The sequence below is a fragment of the Salvia miltiorrhiza genome, chromosome 8 (assembly GCF_028751815.1).
Source record: "Salvia miltiorrhiza cultivar Shanhuang (shh) chromosome 8, IMPLAD_Smil_shh, whole genome shotgun sequence".
Classification (NCBI taxonomy): domain Eukaryota; kingdom Viridiplantae; phylum Streptophyta; class Magnoliopsida; order Lamiales; family Lamiaceae; genus Salvia; species Salvia miltiorrhiza.
This window is the reverse complement of record NC_080394.1, coordinates 9,642,021-9,659,410: the sequence shown is the minus strand read 5'-3', so window position 1 is coordinate 9,659,410 and position 17,390 is coordinate 9,642,021. Positions and strand designations below refer to the sequence as shown.

Here is a 17,390-nt window from a genome sequence, read left to right as displayed (position 1 = left end):
GTGGCGATAAATATGGCCGTAAGTAACTATCGTGCCTGCGGTTTACCAAGATTCTCGTTTGCTGTAATAAATCAATATTTTTTTATTTCTTTATATTTTATTTAAGGTGAAAATGTGCATGTTATGCAGCCACGTTGGTATCTGCTGAAGCACAATTTGGTAACAGTATGGGATGAATTTTTGTGTTATTTGTTTAAGAATATATGTGCAAATACAGCTGTCTCGAGTGACTTTTGTGAATTTGATGCGAGCAATTATTATTTGAAACTATGGATTTTAGCGCCAATCCGGGCTGCCACAAAATATCAAAGATCTATATTTATATATATAAAACAAATTTCAAAAAGAAAATCTCAAAAAGAGTTTTGAAATAAAATTAGCTGAATTAGATATCAGAGTTTGCAATTTCAACTATATTTGTATACATAGAAGTATTCTGTTTTGCCATTAATTATTTTATTATAGAAAAGTTACGTGTATAAATATACTTAATTATACATATAATCACTTGTAAAAGATGTTGGTGCAATAAAACATATGAGAACAATATTGATTTATTTCGAAAACTAGAAATTTATAATACTATATATGGTTTTGTAAAATGATATTTGCTATACTATCCACCTTATTGGTATTAATTTTTGTTCCATCAAAGTATATACTTATTAATTAAACTTTAATTTGCTATTAGTCTCGCTGGACTAAATGAATTTTTTATTCGCAAATTTATGTATTTTTAGAAGGACACTAATCAAAAGTCGTCTGTGCTAGAGGAGGATATATATGCAGGAGATGGTAGAGTTGGCATCTTAAATTTTTGTTATTAATTGGTTATTATCAGGAGTATATATCTCACATGCAATATATAGATATATTAGTATGTACATGTCTGATGAAACCAATTAATGTTACGTAAAGTATTAAAGCAATAAAGAGCAGTACTCAGAAATTGGTTATCCAGTTTTTGATGATAATACACTTATATATGTTTGAGGGCTTTGCTCAGGAGAAATGATTCACTAACTAAAGTTAAAATACATATCAACTTACATAATAAGACTTCATTTTACTACACCTAAATACCTTTCCAAAACTTTACTCGCAGTGGACAGTTGGAAGCAAGTCCACAACTTACAACCTAAGTGTGAACTCGGCACATTCACCACCCGATCCTTTAGCAAGTAAAAGAACATATTATGTAAGAACAAAATAGAAGCTATCGATCTCAAGAAAGCTTCTAAACACATTATGAAATGTGTGAGATTACAATATGAAAGCAAGAACTCAAGGATTAAAAAATATGCAAAAGAGATCTTCAAAAATGTTATTCACTTCTCCTTCATAAAGGGCTATCTTGCAAAATACTTGACAAGCTTTCCTTGCGTGAAATGTAACAACTCCTTGAAGATAAACACAAACACATCTATCCATAATCTTAACATATCTTCAACCATGAGTAGATTATAAGTGAAAAAAATTCTAGAGTCTCAGTGATAGAAGCTTGAAATATACTCTCCCTCCCATTTTTTCATATATGTCGTTGGCAATTTTCATTTTTTAACAATTTAATTAACGTTTTAAGTTTTCTTGTCAGATGTACCCTTATTTATCTCATTTTCATTCTTTTTATTTTTAAATTCAAAAATAGAATTTATCCGATCTCATCTTTTTCATGGGATATGAATCAAACAAATATTAGCTTAAATGATAGAAATAATCAAGTGCTTGGTGATATTTCAAAATTTTCAATTCATGAATAAATAAGGGATTAATCTTATTATTTTTATCTATAAAAAATAATCCTCCAAAATAAACACCTCTGAAAGTATAACCTACCCAATTTTCGGACATTCTTCTGTGAGCGGAGAATCTGAAAACTAGTTTTGAGTAATAGATTTTTTTTTGGGGTTAATTACATATAATATCACGAACTTTGCCCGAAATCCATTTTCTCCATGATCTTTAAAAATTCCATATTTTATCAAATACTTTGACATTTGTTCAATTTCCCCACAAATTTTTTTTACTCTCAAATCGGAATCGACGTGGCGCGGATGTGGCTCGCCGGTACACGCCATTCCGATAAATTAAATGATGCATTTCATTTTAAACATTAAAACCCTCGTTTCAGCAATCAGCGCCACCAATGGACGAGGTACCAGCGCCAACAATCGGCGCACTGGTTTGGAAGAGTGGAAACACGAAGCAATCGACGCCATTGGTTTGAAAAACCTCGACACGAAAACTTCCACACTGGTTTGGAGAGGAACCCTTCAACAGAGATTGTGGAATGGAAAGCAATCGTTTTTTTCTAGCGCCAAAAGCAATCTTTGATTTACTTTTGCCCGATAAAAATGAGAAATTAAAAGAAATTAGGGCTTTTTATTATGATTTAATATTAAATGTGTAATTTAAAATTCATATACATTCCACGTCAGTGTTACGTGTAAAATTAAATCCACGTCATTGCTATGTCATTTTTTCGATCATCGGAAAAAAAAATCATGGGGAAATTGAACAAATGTTAAAATATTTGATAAAAAATGAAATTTTCAAAGATCGTGGGGAAAATGAATTTCAGGCAAAGTTCGTGATATTATATGTAATTAACCCTTTTTTTTACATTGGGTGGGGGGGAGTGGTGGGATTCCCAAAAGGATACCAAGCGGTGCGAATTCCTGTCTACGAACAGTGAAGTCCAGAGTTGAGTAATAGATTTTTAATTGATGAAATAGTGAGAATACACAATTTTGCTATGAATCTGGAATGGGCATGTCCTAGAATCCAAGCCAGGCCCAATCGAAATTGGGCCACACACACACTATCTAACATGAGTAAATCACCACTATATTAAAACAAGTTATCCATTTCGTGTATGTTGTGCGCATTATGAGGCTCCTCTGTCGGTTCAGCTCATTTTTCACATAGTATCTAATGTTTGCCTTATCGATGAAACGGTTTGCATTACAAATACAATACACAAAACCTTACTAAATAATTCTTACGGTATCTTCAATTTTCTGATCAAGAACATCAATCTATAACTTTCTGATGCAATAACCGACATCAAATGACACGCTACTGAAATTGTTACCATAAGGGTTATTTCAAGTAAAGTAAAGTAAAGTAAATAAATTGTTATTTTATAAAAACAAAAAAATGTTACTATAAGACATACATGGTTTGATACATTATGTTTTCAAGGTTTATGTGATGTGGCGCATGATTATTTTTTGATCCACGCAAAATCACACTTTCTTTAACCCAAATTGAATTAAAGGTTGTGACAAACGAAGCAGCTCGGTTTTACCGACAAGCAGCATAAAATCGTCGACGAACACGTGTGGATAGTGCAAGTAAAGGTAGAACCTCCAATATTGGTCAAATAAATAATTGCATTAGGAGCATGTGAAAATTCCTAAAGAGCGGGGGGAAGGAGGTCGGTTCAAAAGTAGGATGGCCGACGCTATTCTTCAATAGTCATATCTAATTATTTTTGTTAATCTATATAGAAAGTAGAAACATGTTCTTATTACTATAATCATCTTTGATCTTATCTGAAATTAAAATAAAATGTTCTTATTTTTATAATTCTTTATTTTAAATTGGTCTTCACTTTCTATATTTATAGTAATATTTTGTTAAATATTTTTATTGATTTATTGCATATATATAAAGGAATTAAAGTACAAAAAATCGATGAAACATCTTCCTTCACACATATTTTGCTACTTATAATTTTATGCTTCCTGTACCACATTTTTCTAATAGATGGTCAGAAACAAAATATATATATTGATTTATATTGTCAGAAACCTCAGCTGTATTTAACGCGTGTTTTGATGTGAAAGCACTATCAACAGCAAAAACACATCTACTCCTTTTCTTGGTTTTAAACTAGAACTCGATCCCGTGCATATCCCGATATGACATCTTCAAATAAGGTGTTGCTTTTTATATGTACTGTATTCAAAAGAGAGAATAGCTTCTCTGTTTTTTTTCTTCCTTTTTTTTTGGTTTCGAAGAATCCATTTTCCTAAACTTGTTTGAAGCAGTTTTATACTTTTATATACTTCAAAACCGGATGTTTTAACTTTTTTCTTTTTTCGTTTTTTCACTTTTTAGTGTGAAAACATCAATATTGACTTGTTATGTATTTATTTATGGGTTGAAATTTAAACTATCCACATTTATAATCTATCTATCAAAACTACACACCCTTATAATAAATAGTATATTCAATCTATCTAAAATTAAAGTGATGTTGATAGGTTTGTATTGTTTGTTGTAAAAGTTCTTACACTTTCTTACACAAGTACAATTGTGTAAGAAAAGTGTAAGATTGTTAATTGAAAATGTACAAAATATGAGAAATATGCATTTATTGCTAACTCACGTCACTTTGTAACCCTAATATACTGTAGGTTAGAAAATTTAAAAAAATTAGGACACGTTTGTATTATAAAAACATTAATACGAAGACGTAAAAAATACAAACTTATGTATATTATGAAATAAATAAAAAAATTCAAAGCTAATGGCGTAACTAGCCGCGTGGATAATTTCCCGGCGGCTAGTGACGGCGTCTAAAGGTTATCAACAGCTAGTGATATATTTACATCTAGAAAAATAATCTACGTCTAGATATATCACTAGCCGCGTGGATAATTTTCCAGTGGTTAGTGACGGCGGCTAAGGGTTATCGACTACTAGTTAAGCAATTAGTTTTTTAAAAAAATTATTTCATAATATATACTCCCTTCGCCCGTCAAAAGTGGACCACTTTTACTATATCGGGCGTCCGCAAAGAGTATACCACTTTCCTTTTATAGAAATGGTCCAACCATCCACTTTAATCTTTTATCTTTACAAACACTCTTTATTTACAAAAAAAACCACCACAAATTCAATCTCAACCACACATCTCATAAAGTGGTGGGACCATTTCTCTACTACATCAAAATTATCACCAATTTTATTAAATCCTGTGCCCTGCCAAAGTGGTCCACTTTTAGCGGACGGAGGGAGTATAAGTTTGTATTTTTTTCGTCTTCGTATTAATATTTTTATAACACAAACGTGCCCTAATTTTTTCAAATTTTCAAACTTACAGTATATTAGGGTTACAAAATGACCTGAGTTAGCAATAAATGCATCTTTCTCATATTTTATACAATTTTCAACTAACAATCATACATTTTTCTTACATCACTTTACTTTTGTGTAAGAACTTTGCCAAAAAAACCAACATCACTTTACTTTTGAGTCGTAGATCGAGTATATTTATTATATGAGTGAATAGTTTTGATAAGTTATGAATGTGGGTATTTTCGCCCATTAACACTTTATTTATTGTTCAATGGTTGGGCTTGATTACTAAAGCGAATAAGTCATTTCTTTAATTTTGTGAATAATTTTATTAGTTTTGTGAATTCGAAGAAGTACAAACCAGTTGAAATAGCTGAACGAGTGACGTAGATGGAAAGAAACATATTCAAAATATATAACTTGGAATTAAGTCTTCAAAGGGCTTATTAGCCACACTTTACGTGGGACAAACTAATTTTGCACACACGCCCTTCTAGACATGTAAACTCATTTATTATACATAACCTTTAGTTACTGCATTTGCTTATTGTTAAGATATATATATATACCTGCCTAGAATTTTCATAATTTATAGTATACATCAAAATCAGAAATAAAGAACACAACTTTTTTTTTAATTCAAATTTTGAAAAAGAAACGGTGTTAACTTGAATAACACAAAATAAGACATCGACAAACAAAAGGAGATTGTATTTATTGTATCTATCACTATGATTCGAAATTAGGGGCTGTAGCAATTTTTAAAAATTCATAAATTAGTTTAGGTAGAAATTATGTGCCTGTATTTAATTTTCGGCGAAATCAAGAGAAAAATGTGGTCCTATACAACCCCTCCATTAAATTAAAGAACACAAAAATGGAAAGATAGTGAATTTTCTTTTTCGTGGAAAGATTGTGAATTTAATTTAAAGATTTGACCTGTAAAGTAAAAAATATTTGTTGTAATTAGAATTTTCGTAATTGTCCAATGATGTAAAAGAAAATGATATTTGCAGTTGCACAGAGTTTCATGTCGCTTTCGTGTTTCCCACCTTTAAGGTCACCCTATAACTGCTTTCAATGGCGGTTGTCAATGCTCTCTATTTAACCACCCCCGCCCCCTCTGCCCCCATTTTCAATATCTTTTTCATATCCTCCCACATTTTTCGATCTCGCCATAATCTGGTATGTCTGCAAGCTCTCAAAACTTTTCATTTTTTTTTTCTCTTTTTTGCCATTCATTTGATTCTCACTTTTCTGTAATCTTTACTTGATTTCTTCAAAAGGGTTTTTTAAACTTTCGAACATGGTAATTTTCTTATTTACTTTATTCGTTTCTTTGATTAATTATTTTTATCTGAATGCGAGATTGATAATGCACGAAGTGCATGAATTTAACTGCGATATAATTTGTCTTTACAATTAAATTACATTAATGCTTTTCTAAATGCGGTGGCTATTCTGGGATTTGTTGTATTCGATGTTATTGGCTTATTTGATTCCTATTTAGTTAAGAACATTCTTTTCAAATGTATGAGCCAATCGATTTGCGGATTCATTTCCCAATTCTGTGTGTTTTGTTTGTAACATTTTTTTAGATTGATCATATTTTCAATCTCATTGCTTGTTCTTCGTAGATATATACACATTTTTCTCTTGTGAAATTCTGTTCTGCTACATTTCTCCCTGTCCTGCTATTTACCACATAGTTGTATAGGATGGATTGTTCTTTTCTGATTTCTTATACATATTTCCATTTTGATTTGCTAGGTTGCTTTTAAATCGAAATGGAGCAGGATGATTGCTATGAGAATGTTACTGAGACAAAATATGATTGCCTCCTCTTTGGTGAGTTCTTGGAAAATATTTTTGGATTATTTTATGTTGAAGATTTAATCTTTGATTTTTCAGACGTGGATGATACACTTTATCCCCTGAGTTCTGGTTTATCAACGGAATGCACCAAGAACATAAGAGGTAAAATCTAGCTATTAAGTTGATGCATTATCTCATTTTCAAGATTTGTAAATTGAGTTTTATTAACTGTGGTGGTTTAGAATATATGATCAGTAAGCTCGGCGTAGAGGAGGAGAAGGTTCCTGAAATGTGTGCCGAGCTATATAAGGAGTACGGTACAACAATGGCTGGTCTTCGGGTATGGTTTAGGCCATTACTATATATGTGTGTGTGTGTTTGGCTTCGAAAGAACATGTTGAAATGGGTTGATGACAACGTCCCTTTTCAGGCTGTTGGGCATGATTTCGACTACGATGATTACCATAGGTAACCAGCATTGTTCATTTGTGTTTCTCTACTTGTTATCCTATTGTTTTCATTGCACAATGCCTTAAAACAAGTCATCCTTTCGTGTAGCTTCGTACATGGTAGACTACCTTACGACTGGTTGAAGACCGATCACACTTTAAAAAACCTTCTGCACACAGTTCCCATTCGCAAAGTTGTGAGTTTCTAACTACATACATACATCTTATTACAAGAAGTGGGAATTTGTTTTTGACAATGTCTTGGAACAGATATTCTCGAATGGAAATGAAGCCCATGTGGCTACGGTTCTTAGCAGGCTCGGGTTAGAGGATTGTTTCGAAGATATAATTTGTTTTGAGACGTTGAATCCTTCTAAATCCTCTGAAGAGCCTGAAAACAGCTGTGATGGTGAGTTCTAACATTTGTAAATTTGTAATGTAATCTTTATTTTCTTTCACATATATGACTGCTTTTGATGCTCTTGTGCAGCTCCAGAGCTCCCTAAAACTCCGATTATTTGCAAGCCGTTTGAAAATGCATTTGAGCAAGCTTTCAAGATTGCCGGTATTAACCCTCATAAAACTGTAAGAAACAATTAAGCTCACATTTAATTTAGTACTATTTTCCCCCTTGCAACCATTTCTTCTGATATCAATTTTGTTCTTTGGTGCAGCTGTTCTTTGATGACTCCATTCGCAATTTGCAGACTGCCAAAAGCATCGGGCTGCATACCGTTTGGGTAGGTTAGCAATTAAGTTACTAAATTGAAGGGGAAATTTTTGGTAATGCGAGTTTTTATGTATAGGTTGGGTCGTCTAGTAAAACACAGGGTGTGGACTATTCATTGGAGAGCATTCACAATATGAAGGAGGCATTGCCGGAGCTGTGGGAAGGCGATGTCGACAAGGCTGATGTTCCCTATTCTGGAAAGGCTGCCATTGAAGCGGTTGTATGAGCTTGTGGCCAATAACACCCGACTAACTTGGTTATTTTGTTTTTTGGCCTAAGTTGTTTCTTTGCTTAGGGTGAAAACTAAAAACAACTTCCTGAAGTTAGTGATGGTAATATTATAAAGTGTTTTTATCTTTAGTAAATTCAGATTTTATTATGCAATCCAAAATAATTTGAATAGAAGGTTTGATATATAAATTTTCCAGTATAACTGTGGGATTTGAATGCTTTGTGCATTGGATGTTGAGCAGTAGTCTGGCGTAAGAAATAAAACATTGAGTTTGAAAGGTGTGTAGATGAGCAAACTATTGAGACTGGGGAAGTGAAGTGGTTCGAGAATGGGTTAAAAATCAAGCGTTTGCAATGGACTAACACAAGTCCTTTGCTGCTTTACATCACTTGGTTTTAGCAAGGAAACTTCAAAACTTAATGCTCCTTTACAATTAAGAAACTTATCCAGGCTAATCCAACGACAACCACATAGATGATGCATGCAATGCACAAATTAAATAGCCACATCCACTGCAATGTAACATGAATTAAAATTCAGAAAAAGAATTATTATCAATTTACTATTCACTTTATAGATTTGGGATTATTTTATGTATTTCCTCTTTAGGTATAAATTAATAATTGAAATATTTACGAATGATGATAATAGGTTAAATCAAAAGCTCAGACCTGAAATTACATCGAAATTAAGGTGCATCAAAGTTGAGAACCACGCTACGAAAAGAAACAAGGATCATATCTCAAGAAGACAAACGTCGGACTTGAAAGCACATATTAGACCTGACACAAATAACAACTTTGAAAGCTAAAATGGCAGTTGAAAGACAAAAAAAAATACATATAGTCGATCTTGTATTAGACCAAGTAGTCTTTGACCTATAAAGAATTTTTTATGAATGAATTTTTGCCTTATAAATTTTAACGAGACTTAAGCTAAATTATCTTACTAATGTGCTTTGGTGTTGGATTTTAGTTTGTTAACTACTCCCTCCGTCCCGCGAAGCTTGAACAGTTTCTTTTCGATACGAATTTTAAGGAGATAGTATTTCGTGTGCTAAGTATAATAGGTGAAATCGTGAAAATGTGAATGAAGAGAAAAACTTTTGTCATCTAAAGAAAGCATGAGCGGATCTAGTATAGAACAAAGGGGGTACACTTGTACCCCCAAATTTTTTATAAAAAGAATATTATTATATATATAAATTGAAAAATTGCTTTTAATTCTTCATTTGTACCCCCATTTGTAGAAAAGCTAGCTATTTTTTTTAAAGAAAATAACATTTTTTTTCTCATCGTACCTTGTTCATCTAATTAAGATCTAAAAAAATAGGTACAACATGTTTTTCAAGAAAAAATTATGAATTTGGATAATCCAAGTACTAGTAGTGTGTCATTAGAGGAGAAATAAATATTCTATCATTTTTAAATTAAACAATGTACGGAATATACTATAGTTTACGTTTATGTAGCGCACCCCCAAATATTATATCTTGAATCCGCCACTGAGAAAGTGCTCAAGTTTCGGAGGACAATTCGAAAATGAATATTGTTCAAGCTTTGCGGGAGAGAGGGATTATAAAATAGTGATCTCATGTTCAATAATGATATTTTAATTCATAAAATTTACCTAATATGGAAACTTTTCATCTCTCTTTCCATTTAGGACAATTATTTAAATTTCAATTTCTAATGTAGGTCACCTTTCTCCATTTTTATAAATTTATTGTTGAAGATCAAAGACGACTCAACATTATTTGAGTAGTGCTTAAAACTTAAATAATTATAAATTATATATTCGATTTTCTTCTTTCTTTCTTTTTTTTAGAGAAAAAGGGAAAAGATCTTATTGCAAATCACGAGTAGCAAAAAATAGTTTTAAGCATTAAATATTTTTATTGAGAGAATCCTTTTTCCATTGTGGAAATAATATTTGACTTAATTATTGGGTTTGAGAGAAAACAGTAGCCGCGGCCCGCGGGTTTGTCAAAATTTTTGGGGATAATTGGGTCATTCCGCTTTGATTTTGTAGTATGCCAAACCCTTGCCAATCGAACCCGCCTCTCTGAAAGGAGACCGAATTTTGATATCTGCTGACTCCTGAGATTAATCGGAGAAACTACCATGGCGAAGCGAGAGCTATCCACTACTCTGAAGAACTTAAAGGTACAACCACAGCTGCTTTGTTGTTCCTATTTGCCTTTTCATATCAAATCTTAAATTTTTCATTGAATCTGATTGTGTTTAGTTTTAGTTAATCTTGCTTCTGTTTAACTTCTCTTGATTATGTTTTGAAGTGTCATCTTTTCAATTCTTCGAAATCATGATATTTTTGTGAACGTACTGTTGTTAACGTTTTCTTGTAACTGTTGATCTGTTCAGTTCATGCAAAGGGCTTCTCAGAAAGAGGAGAAAACCAAGAAAGAAGAAGAGGTCGTGCCTGCATCAGATTTCCCTGCCTGCAGCGCTACTAAAAGATGGTATCTTTGTTATCTATTTTCTTTAAATTAATCGTTTTCATTATTTTTTTACAAGTAAATGTATGTTTTCTTATTGCACTTTGCTTGTAGAAATTGTTTTTGATGAGAATATTAATTGCTAGTTTTGCATTGATAAAAGGAAAAAAAGAAGGGGACGTTAGTATCAATTTTAGTAAATAGTTTTCTGGAACAGTAAGTTTATTCCTATCTTTTTCTGGAAGGAGTGGAAAACTTTGAATGTTTTGTCGTCAATTGTTTATGTGATGCTTCTTTACTTAACCTGCTTTGCTGTCTGTTTGCTCTCTTTAGTTATGAGCCAATATTGAGTATGTAACTCACAGAAAACTGATTGCAAAAAGATCAGCTTGAGTATTAACTCTGCATTGTTTGATATTGTTGCTACTTGAACTTGATATAACTCTGTTTTAGTAGGAACCTGGGGACTGGGGTATATGGAATTATGGATTAGATGCTTCATGCATTCAATGATTATTTTCTTTACATTGTGCAAATACATTTATAAGAAATTATTTGGGGAATGCTAATTACACGTATCGTTGGACTTGTAGTATATTATACTTTTGGCATATGCATTAAGTGAATGTAGATGAATGGGAAATAATGAAGCTAACCTCTTAAGGGGTGTTTACTTTGGGTTATAGCTTGACTATTAAGGCATATTTGGTCTAAGAATCTCAATTGCTATATCATAAATCTTTTCACATGTCTGACAATGTTCAAAGTATGTCGCCAGATTGTTTTTGGTTGGAAAGATTCATAAAACCAATAAATTTTGATTTATTCCATATCTGGAATTTAAATCTGTCAAAAACACTCTGGAAACAATGCAGAATGATGCCGAGGTTTAAAATTCATTGTAGAATGAACTTATCCAAACAAGTAACAACATTCGTTGATTTGTTATTACGGATTTGAAACACTTGAATTCATCAATCATAAGACCAATGGTAACTTGAATAGTTGACCATTTTGATGTAGTAGAATGTTCAGGTTGCTTCCTATGTCATTATGTCTGAAACTCTGCTGTAATGTACATACATCAATCTTAGATGTGTAACGAAAAAGAAACAATATATGAACATTATGATGGATTTCTTTCAATGTAATGGAGATTCTTTATCTATATTTTATTCCATTCCAGCATTGTTATAGTTGAAGGTGATCCGCATCCAGGGGCAACAAGAGGTCGCATGTCATTTTTAAGTTTTAATCCATCTATTGATGTGAGTTGTCAACTGCTCTCCTTGTTTGGTTTTTCTTTACTTCTTCAAATCTTACATCAAGGGCTTTGTTTCCGTAGAAACTCAATGAAGAAGCATCCAGCCCTAGTGAAACTGAATCAGCTGCTACAAGTTCTGGTAGGCAAAATGAATCCTTCAGGTCAGTGCCTTTCTACCCTTGAGATTCCCCTACCGGCTTAACATGTTCTTTTATGATAATCCGTACTATAGAGTTTGGTTTAGAAATGGTGTATGGCCATATTCTTGGTAAAAAAAATAAAAAAATCGAAATCATGTTTTGTGTTGATGTAGCCTTTTCCCAACTCATGATGTGAATAAATTAAAATATAAACTATTTACAACAGGGTCTTGTAAATCATTAACGTTAATTACCAGAGTTTACCAAAACCATATTTGTGCCTTCTCTTAATCTTAACCAATAATTTAATGTTCGTTCATTCTATTGATGGTCAAGTTTAAGTGATTGCAAGGGATGGGCGACAGTGAAGCTATGACTATTGATTTATGTTGCGGTAACATTCTATTAATGTTCCTTGTTGCAGAGAAAATGGGTCCCCTCAATGTAGGTCAGACGACTTGGGATTAGATTCTTCAAGCAATGATTCCAACGGCAATCATAAGAGGAAGCAACACGACTCTGGCACAGAAGCAGAGACTCCAAGTAAGTCGAGGAAGAGCGATCAAGATAACCAAGATTCAAACCCAGCTCGAAGCCGCAGCTCTCAGAAGAAAAATAAGCGTGAAAAGCTGGATTGGAATGTTCTTCGGCCTCCCAAGTATCAAAGCAAGAAGAGGTAAGTGTTGTGAGAGATCAGTGATGATATGTTCTAGAGTAATTTTTTGGCATAAGTTGCCTTCCGCTGCCGACTCTATTGTATCGCATTGTTGGTTGTATCGAAAGTTTTGTCCTACAGTTCAGATAAGATCTGTGCAAGTAGCATTGCTGTAATGTTTTTTTTTTTTCCTCTTAATTTTCATAAACAGATGCTATGGTTTATTTATCTTTATCAATTTTTTATATGACAATTTTATGGAAACAATATTCACGAAGATACTGTATATTGTAAACAAAATCGCTGATGAAGAAGAGAGTCAATGAAATATTGAACGCATAAATATGTATTTGGTACAAAATGTTCCGGAAAAAAGATAAGAAAAGGATCCTCTTAAAAGTGAGAAAAGAATCAGTTGTGAGCAGGTTTCCAGCAAGAGAAGGCGTGAAGAACTCGGCCTTTCCATCCCTGTAACATCCATTTCCCATCTTCATCAACCGAGAAGTCCTGGTGATACTCGGCCTTCACCTTATTCTTAACGTATCTCACGATCTGCTGATCCAGCGGGAGCTGCCTGAAGCCGGCCCTCACATTCCTCGCCTGCCACTGCTTGTACGTCTCCGGGCGGTCGAGGCGCTCCGTCCCCTCGCACGCTATGATGTTGATGGCGTCCTTCCCGAACACCTCCTCCTCGAAGAGCAGCCTGTTGGGGTCCTCGCGGGGCAGCGTGGCCTCGTACATGTCGAAGAGCGACGAGTACTGGAACAGCGCCTCCCTGAAGCGGGTGACGAAGAAGGGCGTGTTGTAAGTGCCGTTCACCACTCCATGGATAAACATGTCTGGATTGATCTTCTTGATGAGCTTGAGCACTGCATCCCTTGGGCTGTTGACCACAACTGTCTCGTCCGGCACATTCTGCAGCCGGTACAGGGAGTTCACCACCACCAGCTCATCCTTGTCGATCTTCAGCTCCTCCACTTTGATGGTCTCCCATTTCTGCGCTATCGCATTGTACTCGAACGGGACTCCGAATCTCTGGCAGTACCTGGCCAGGCGATCGCCTGTGTCGGCCACCCGCTCTGCAGGGCGGAACCCCGGCTGTGGGAAGTCGATCCCGGTGATGCGGAGCTTGGGGGGCCCCATGGGCCTCTCGGAGAGCGCCTGGATGAGGCAGGGCCACTGGAATCCATACAGGATGCCGAAGTCGATTATATGAAGGGTTGTTGCAGAATGGGCGAGTTTCTTGATGGTTTTGTTGGCTAAAACATTCGACATTTTCTTGAAAGGGCAAGCCGTGATGTATGTCTGGTAACCTCTCAGGACCACCGCGGCTGATATCCTGTTGGAGAAGGCCGCGTAGGCGGCCGAGCCAGTTCCCGCCACACGGGCCTCGAGCGCCTTGGCGAAGTAATGGGCGAGGCGCTCGGTGCCGTCGCCCATTGGGGAGGAATGCTGCCGTATCTTAGCCAGCAGGTCGTTTACGGTCCTGCTGTCGAAGGTGGCTACAGCCTGCGCGCATTGCATTAACAGACTACGCAGATCCACCACTTCCTTGATCACGCCTTGCTTCTTGCCTCCTCTCGGCCGCCCCCTGCCCGATCCTTTCCGCTGCGGCCATTTCTTCTTCGCCTCGTTTTCATCCGGTTTTCTGCAATCGGACATCAAATCCGCGTCTGAGTTGGAACACAGCAGCACCTTGTCGAATATATCCAAGGGCTCCGATTCGCCTCCAACGACGTTGTTGGCCAACTGTTTATTGCTCCTGTAATCATCGCCGCCGTCATCCCTGTACCTGTGCTTCTTCTCCCTCGGCGGCGGAGTAGACTGATACTGAATTTCGGAGCCGGATTCGAAATCCCTCATATTGTCACTCCAACTAGACTCGAGGAAGCTGGTGATGTCTGATGAGCTGTCAGTTTGATCGGAATTGTTGTTGTTGAGGACATCGTAGAGCGATTTCTCAGTAGCTTGGAGAGCCAAGCAGTCGTGCAGCATACACGGTTTGTTTTCCAAATCCTCCTCCTCCATGAGCATGATGCCTATGAACTTGAGAATTGCATCGGAGTGATCCATTTCTTTAGAGAGCTCCCCCTCCGGCGATGAACACGACCCTTCATCCTGCGATGTAACGGAAACTTCCCCTTCAGATGGATATTCGTCGCCATTTATGAGGTTCTGATTACGCCCCAAAACACGGTTTTCTTCGGGGAAAACTGATCTCGACCGGCAATTCAGCTGGAAATCGTTTGCCGGAGCCATATATCCTTGGACTAAAGTATTCATCACACCTCGATTTCCAGATAAATTTAGGGTTTCTTCTTCGCTAGAATTGAGGTAAACAAACCTGCGAGAACATAAAAAAAAATTCAACATTCAATAAGATAATCAAATTCGGATTCCGCATCGAACAAATTAGAATGAAATAGAAAATTGAATTGTTGAGTACCAGAAAGAAGAAAAGGAGTGAATGTTGACGCGGTTTCGAACAATCCGACAAATATAGAAAATTGGAGTTTGAATTCAAAGAGAAATGTGAACGGAGGGGTTTTTATAAACCAAGGAAAGTAGAGGAGGAAGGTAGCAGGAAGTAGACATGCGCGCTCAGCGGGCCACCCACTAAACTGAAATATGGATAACTAATATTTTCACTTCATTCATATATTATTAATATTAATGGATACGAGAGTCAACCAAAATTTATTTCAGCTCATTTAATGTTTGCTCGCTCTTCTGACTTGTCCACAATTTTCTTCAGTTCATTTCAAAACATTAAATTATTAATTTTATACCTTTATACGTTAGTGATGAATATACTAATTAATTAATTGTTACCTAAATTTTAGTTAATACTATGTTGTATGTACTTCTATACTAAACTAATATACTTTTAAAGGAAATAACATATACTATGTACTTATAATATACTACTAGTATTAATTTAAGGTAAAATTGTTTAGTCTTAAGTAAGCTCATGATCTTTATTAATTATTCAATGAATTATAGCATCAACAAAGGGGTTCATTGGATGGACTTGAGCCGCGCTCCAACGATCGAGCCCCGCCCCAATTTGAGCCCCCGTCTCAAGAAGGGGTGCGATGAAGCGAGCTAGGCATGACGAAGGTTATATATGGCGCGTGTTATGCACTCGCCTATATTAAAATAATAATAAATAATAATAAAATTTAAATTTAATTTTTCACCGTTGTTTTCGACCATTTCATTTCTTTTTAAAGAGTTGTTGCTTTGATACGGTCTCTTTGCTTCTTTATTTTCTTATCTTATTTTTTCCTATAAATATCACTCGATTCATTCATTTTTTACATCATATTTCAATCTATACTTCTTTATTTCTTCTTCTTTCAATTTAATTTTTGTACTTGTTCTTTTTCTTATTGTAATTTTTTAAATTGTAATAATATTTTATTATTATGATCTTCAAACGTAAATTTAATGAAAATTTTATTTTAAAATTTGATGTTTATTTTAAACTTGAAATGTAGCCTCCATCATAAAGTGAGTGACTCTAACATGAGACCCACTTCTATGAAGGCCCAAACGAGCTCTCCATTACATTACGGATGCTTTTAGGCTTGAGGCTGATCTGCACTCCATGAAAAGAATTAATCAAGTCGATTTGAAAGAATTTTGATTCTTATCTTTTCTTTTTGTATTTTGTGTTGTGGTCTTGTCTCGAATGATTAAATATAGGTAGGCAGCTCTCACCTCCCCCAACAATTATAAGGCAAAATTAGTTCTGTTTTTCTTTTCTTTTTTAACTTTAGGGAAGATCTCACCTCCCCCAACAAGCATAGGCAAAATTAGTTCTTAAACAATAAAAATGAAAAATCAATCATATAGCAAGATTCGGATATATGAATAACTTAAACAAAAAAAGAAGGCGGTGGGGCCCATCATCGTAACCGTAGACCGGTGCGCAATTAATATAGTCTCGCAACTTTGACTTTCTGGTCACTAATTGCTGATACGATAAGGATCCAATTAATTATTTTTATATGCTTTTAGAATTATTTAATGAATATGTATATGGTTCAGATTAGGTAATGTACCTGGCCGGAATGTGTTGATTTCTTCATCTTTGGAAGATTCGCTTAATTGGGGTGTGACTCTGGGTTTTGAAAAGCTAATCATTATATTAATATTTAACTTCACTGATACTTTCAAAAAAAATATGTATATTTAACTTCACTGATGTTGCCTTCATGCTACCTCCGATTCTAGAAGTTCAAATCCGAATTATATATTTTGATTAATAAATAACCGTATAATCTGTTTTTTTTTTAATTTTAAGTTTTTGCACTATATTAATGAAATAAATATATAATAAAAAAATGAGCGTTGTCTCAGAGTCTCAGACTATTTTCGTTCTTTTACACTCTTATACAAACACAATTAGGAAGCACAAGTGAAATCTAAGGGTAGACTTTGTGGGAAAAAAGAAACGAGAGTCGTTTTCAAGGAAAGATTTGGGATATTGAGAGACTTGTTTTACAGATCAAGGGTAGACTTTGGAGTTGGAATGAGGTTTATAAAGTTTTAGAGTT

The 17,390-nt window shown here is 34.8% G+C and overlaps 3 protein-coding genes across 4 annotated transcripts; 2 read left to right on the top strand and 1 right to left on the bottom strand.

The window, feature by feature from the left end:
- Positions 1–6,059: 6,059 nt before the first annotated feature.
- Positions 6,060–8,498, top strand: LOC131000785 (suppressor of disruption of TFIIS-like). Of its 2 annotated transcripts, none has more exons than XM_057926854.1 (10): positions 6,060–6,273; positions 6,859–6,936; positions 7,000–7,065; positions 7,146–7,243; positions 7,334–7,371; positions 7,462–7,549; positions 7,623–7,761; positions 7,849–7,937; positions 8,027–8,092; positions 8,159–8,498. In XM_057926854.1, the coding sequence occupies exons 2-10, from the start codon at positions 6,876–6,878 to the stop codon at positions 8,306–8,308; spliced, it is 795 nt and encodes a 264-aa protein (XP_057782837.1). In that variant the 5' UTR covers positions 6,060–6,273; positions 6,859–6,875; the 3' UTR covers positions 8,309–8,498. The 2 variants fall into 2 exon arrangements, with proteins under 2 accessions (XP_057782837.1, XP_057782836.1); XM_057926853.1 differs by having other exon boundaries at positions 6,071–6,273; positions 7,843–7,937.
- Positions 8,499–10,113: 1,615 nt separating this feature from the next.
- Positions 10,114–13,105, top strand: LOC131000784 (uncharacterized). The gene is made up of 5 exons (XM_057926852.1): positions 10,114–10,479; positions 10,696–10,793; positions 11,956–12,037; positions 12,115–12,194; positions 12,598–13,105. The coding sequence occupies exons 1-5, from the start codon at positions 10,438–10,440 to the stop codon at positions 12,851–12,853; spliced, it is 558 nt and encodes a 185-aa protein (XP_057782835.1). The 5' UTR covers positions 10,114–10,437; the 3' UTR covers positions 12,854–13,105.
- A 27-nt stretch (positions 13,106–13,132) lies between these two features.
- Positions 13,133–15,466, bottom strand: LOC131000782 (scarecrow-like protein 33). The gene is made up of 2 exons (XM_057926851.1): positions 15,275–15,466; positions 13,133–15,172 (listed from the first exon to the last, which is right to left on the bottom strand). The coding sequence occupies exon 2, from the start codon at positions 15,109–15,111 to the stop codon at positions 13,240–13,242; it is 1,872 nt and encodes a 623-aa protein (XP_057782834.1). The 5' UTR covers positions 15,112–15,172; positions 15,275–15,466; the 3' UTR covers positions 13,133–13,239.
- Between the last annotated feature and the right edge of the window lie 1,924 nt (positions 15,467–17,390).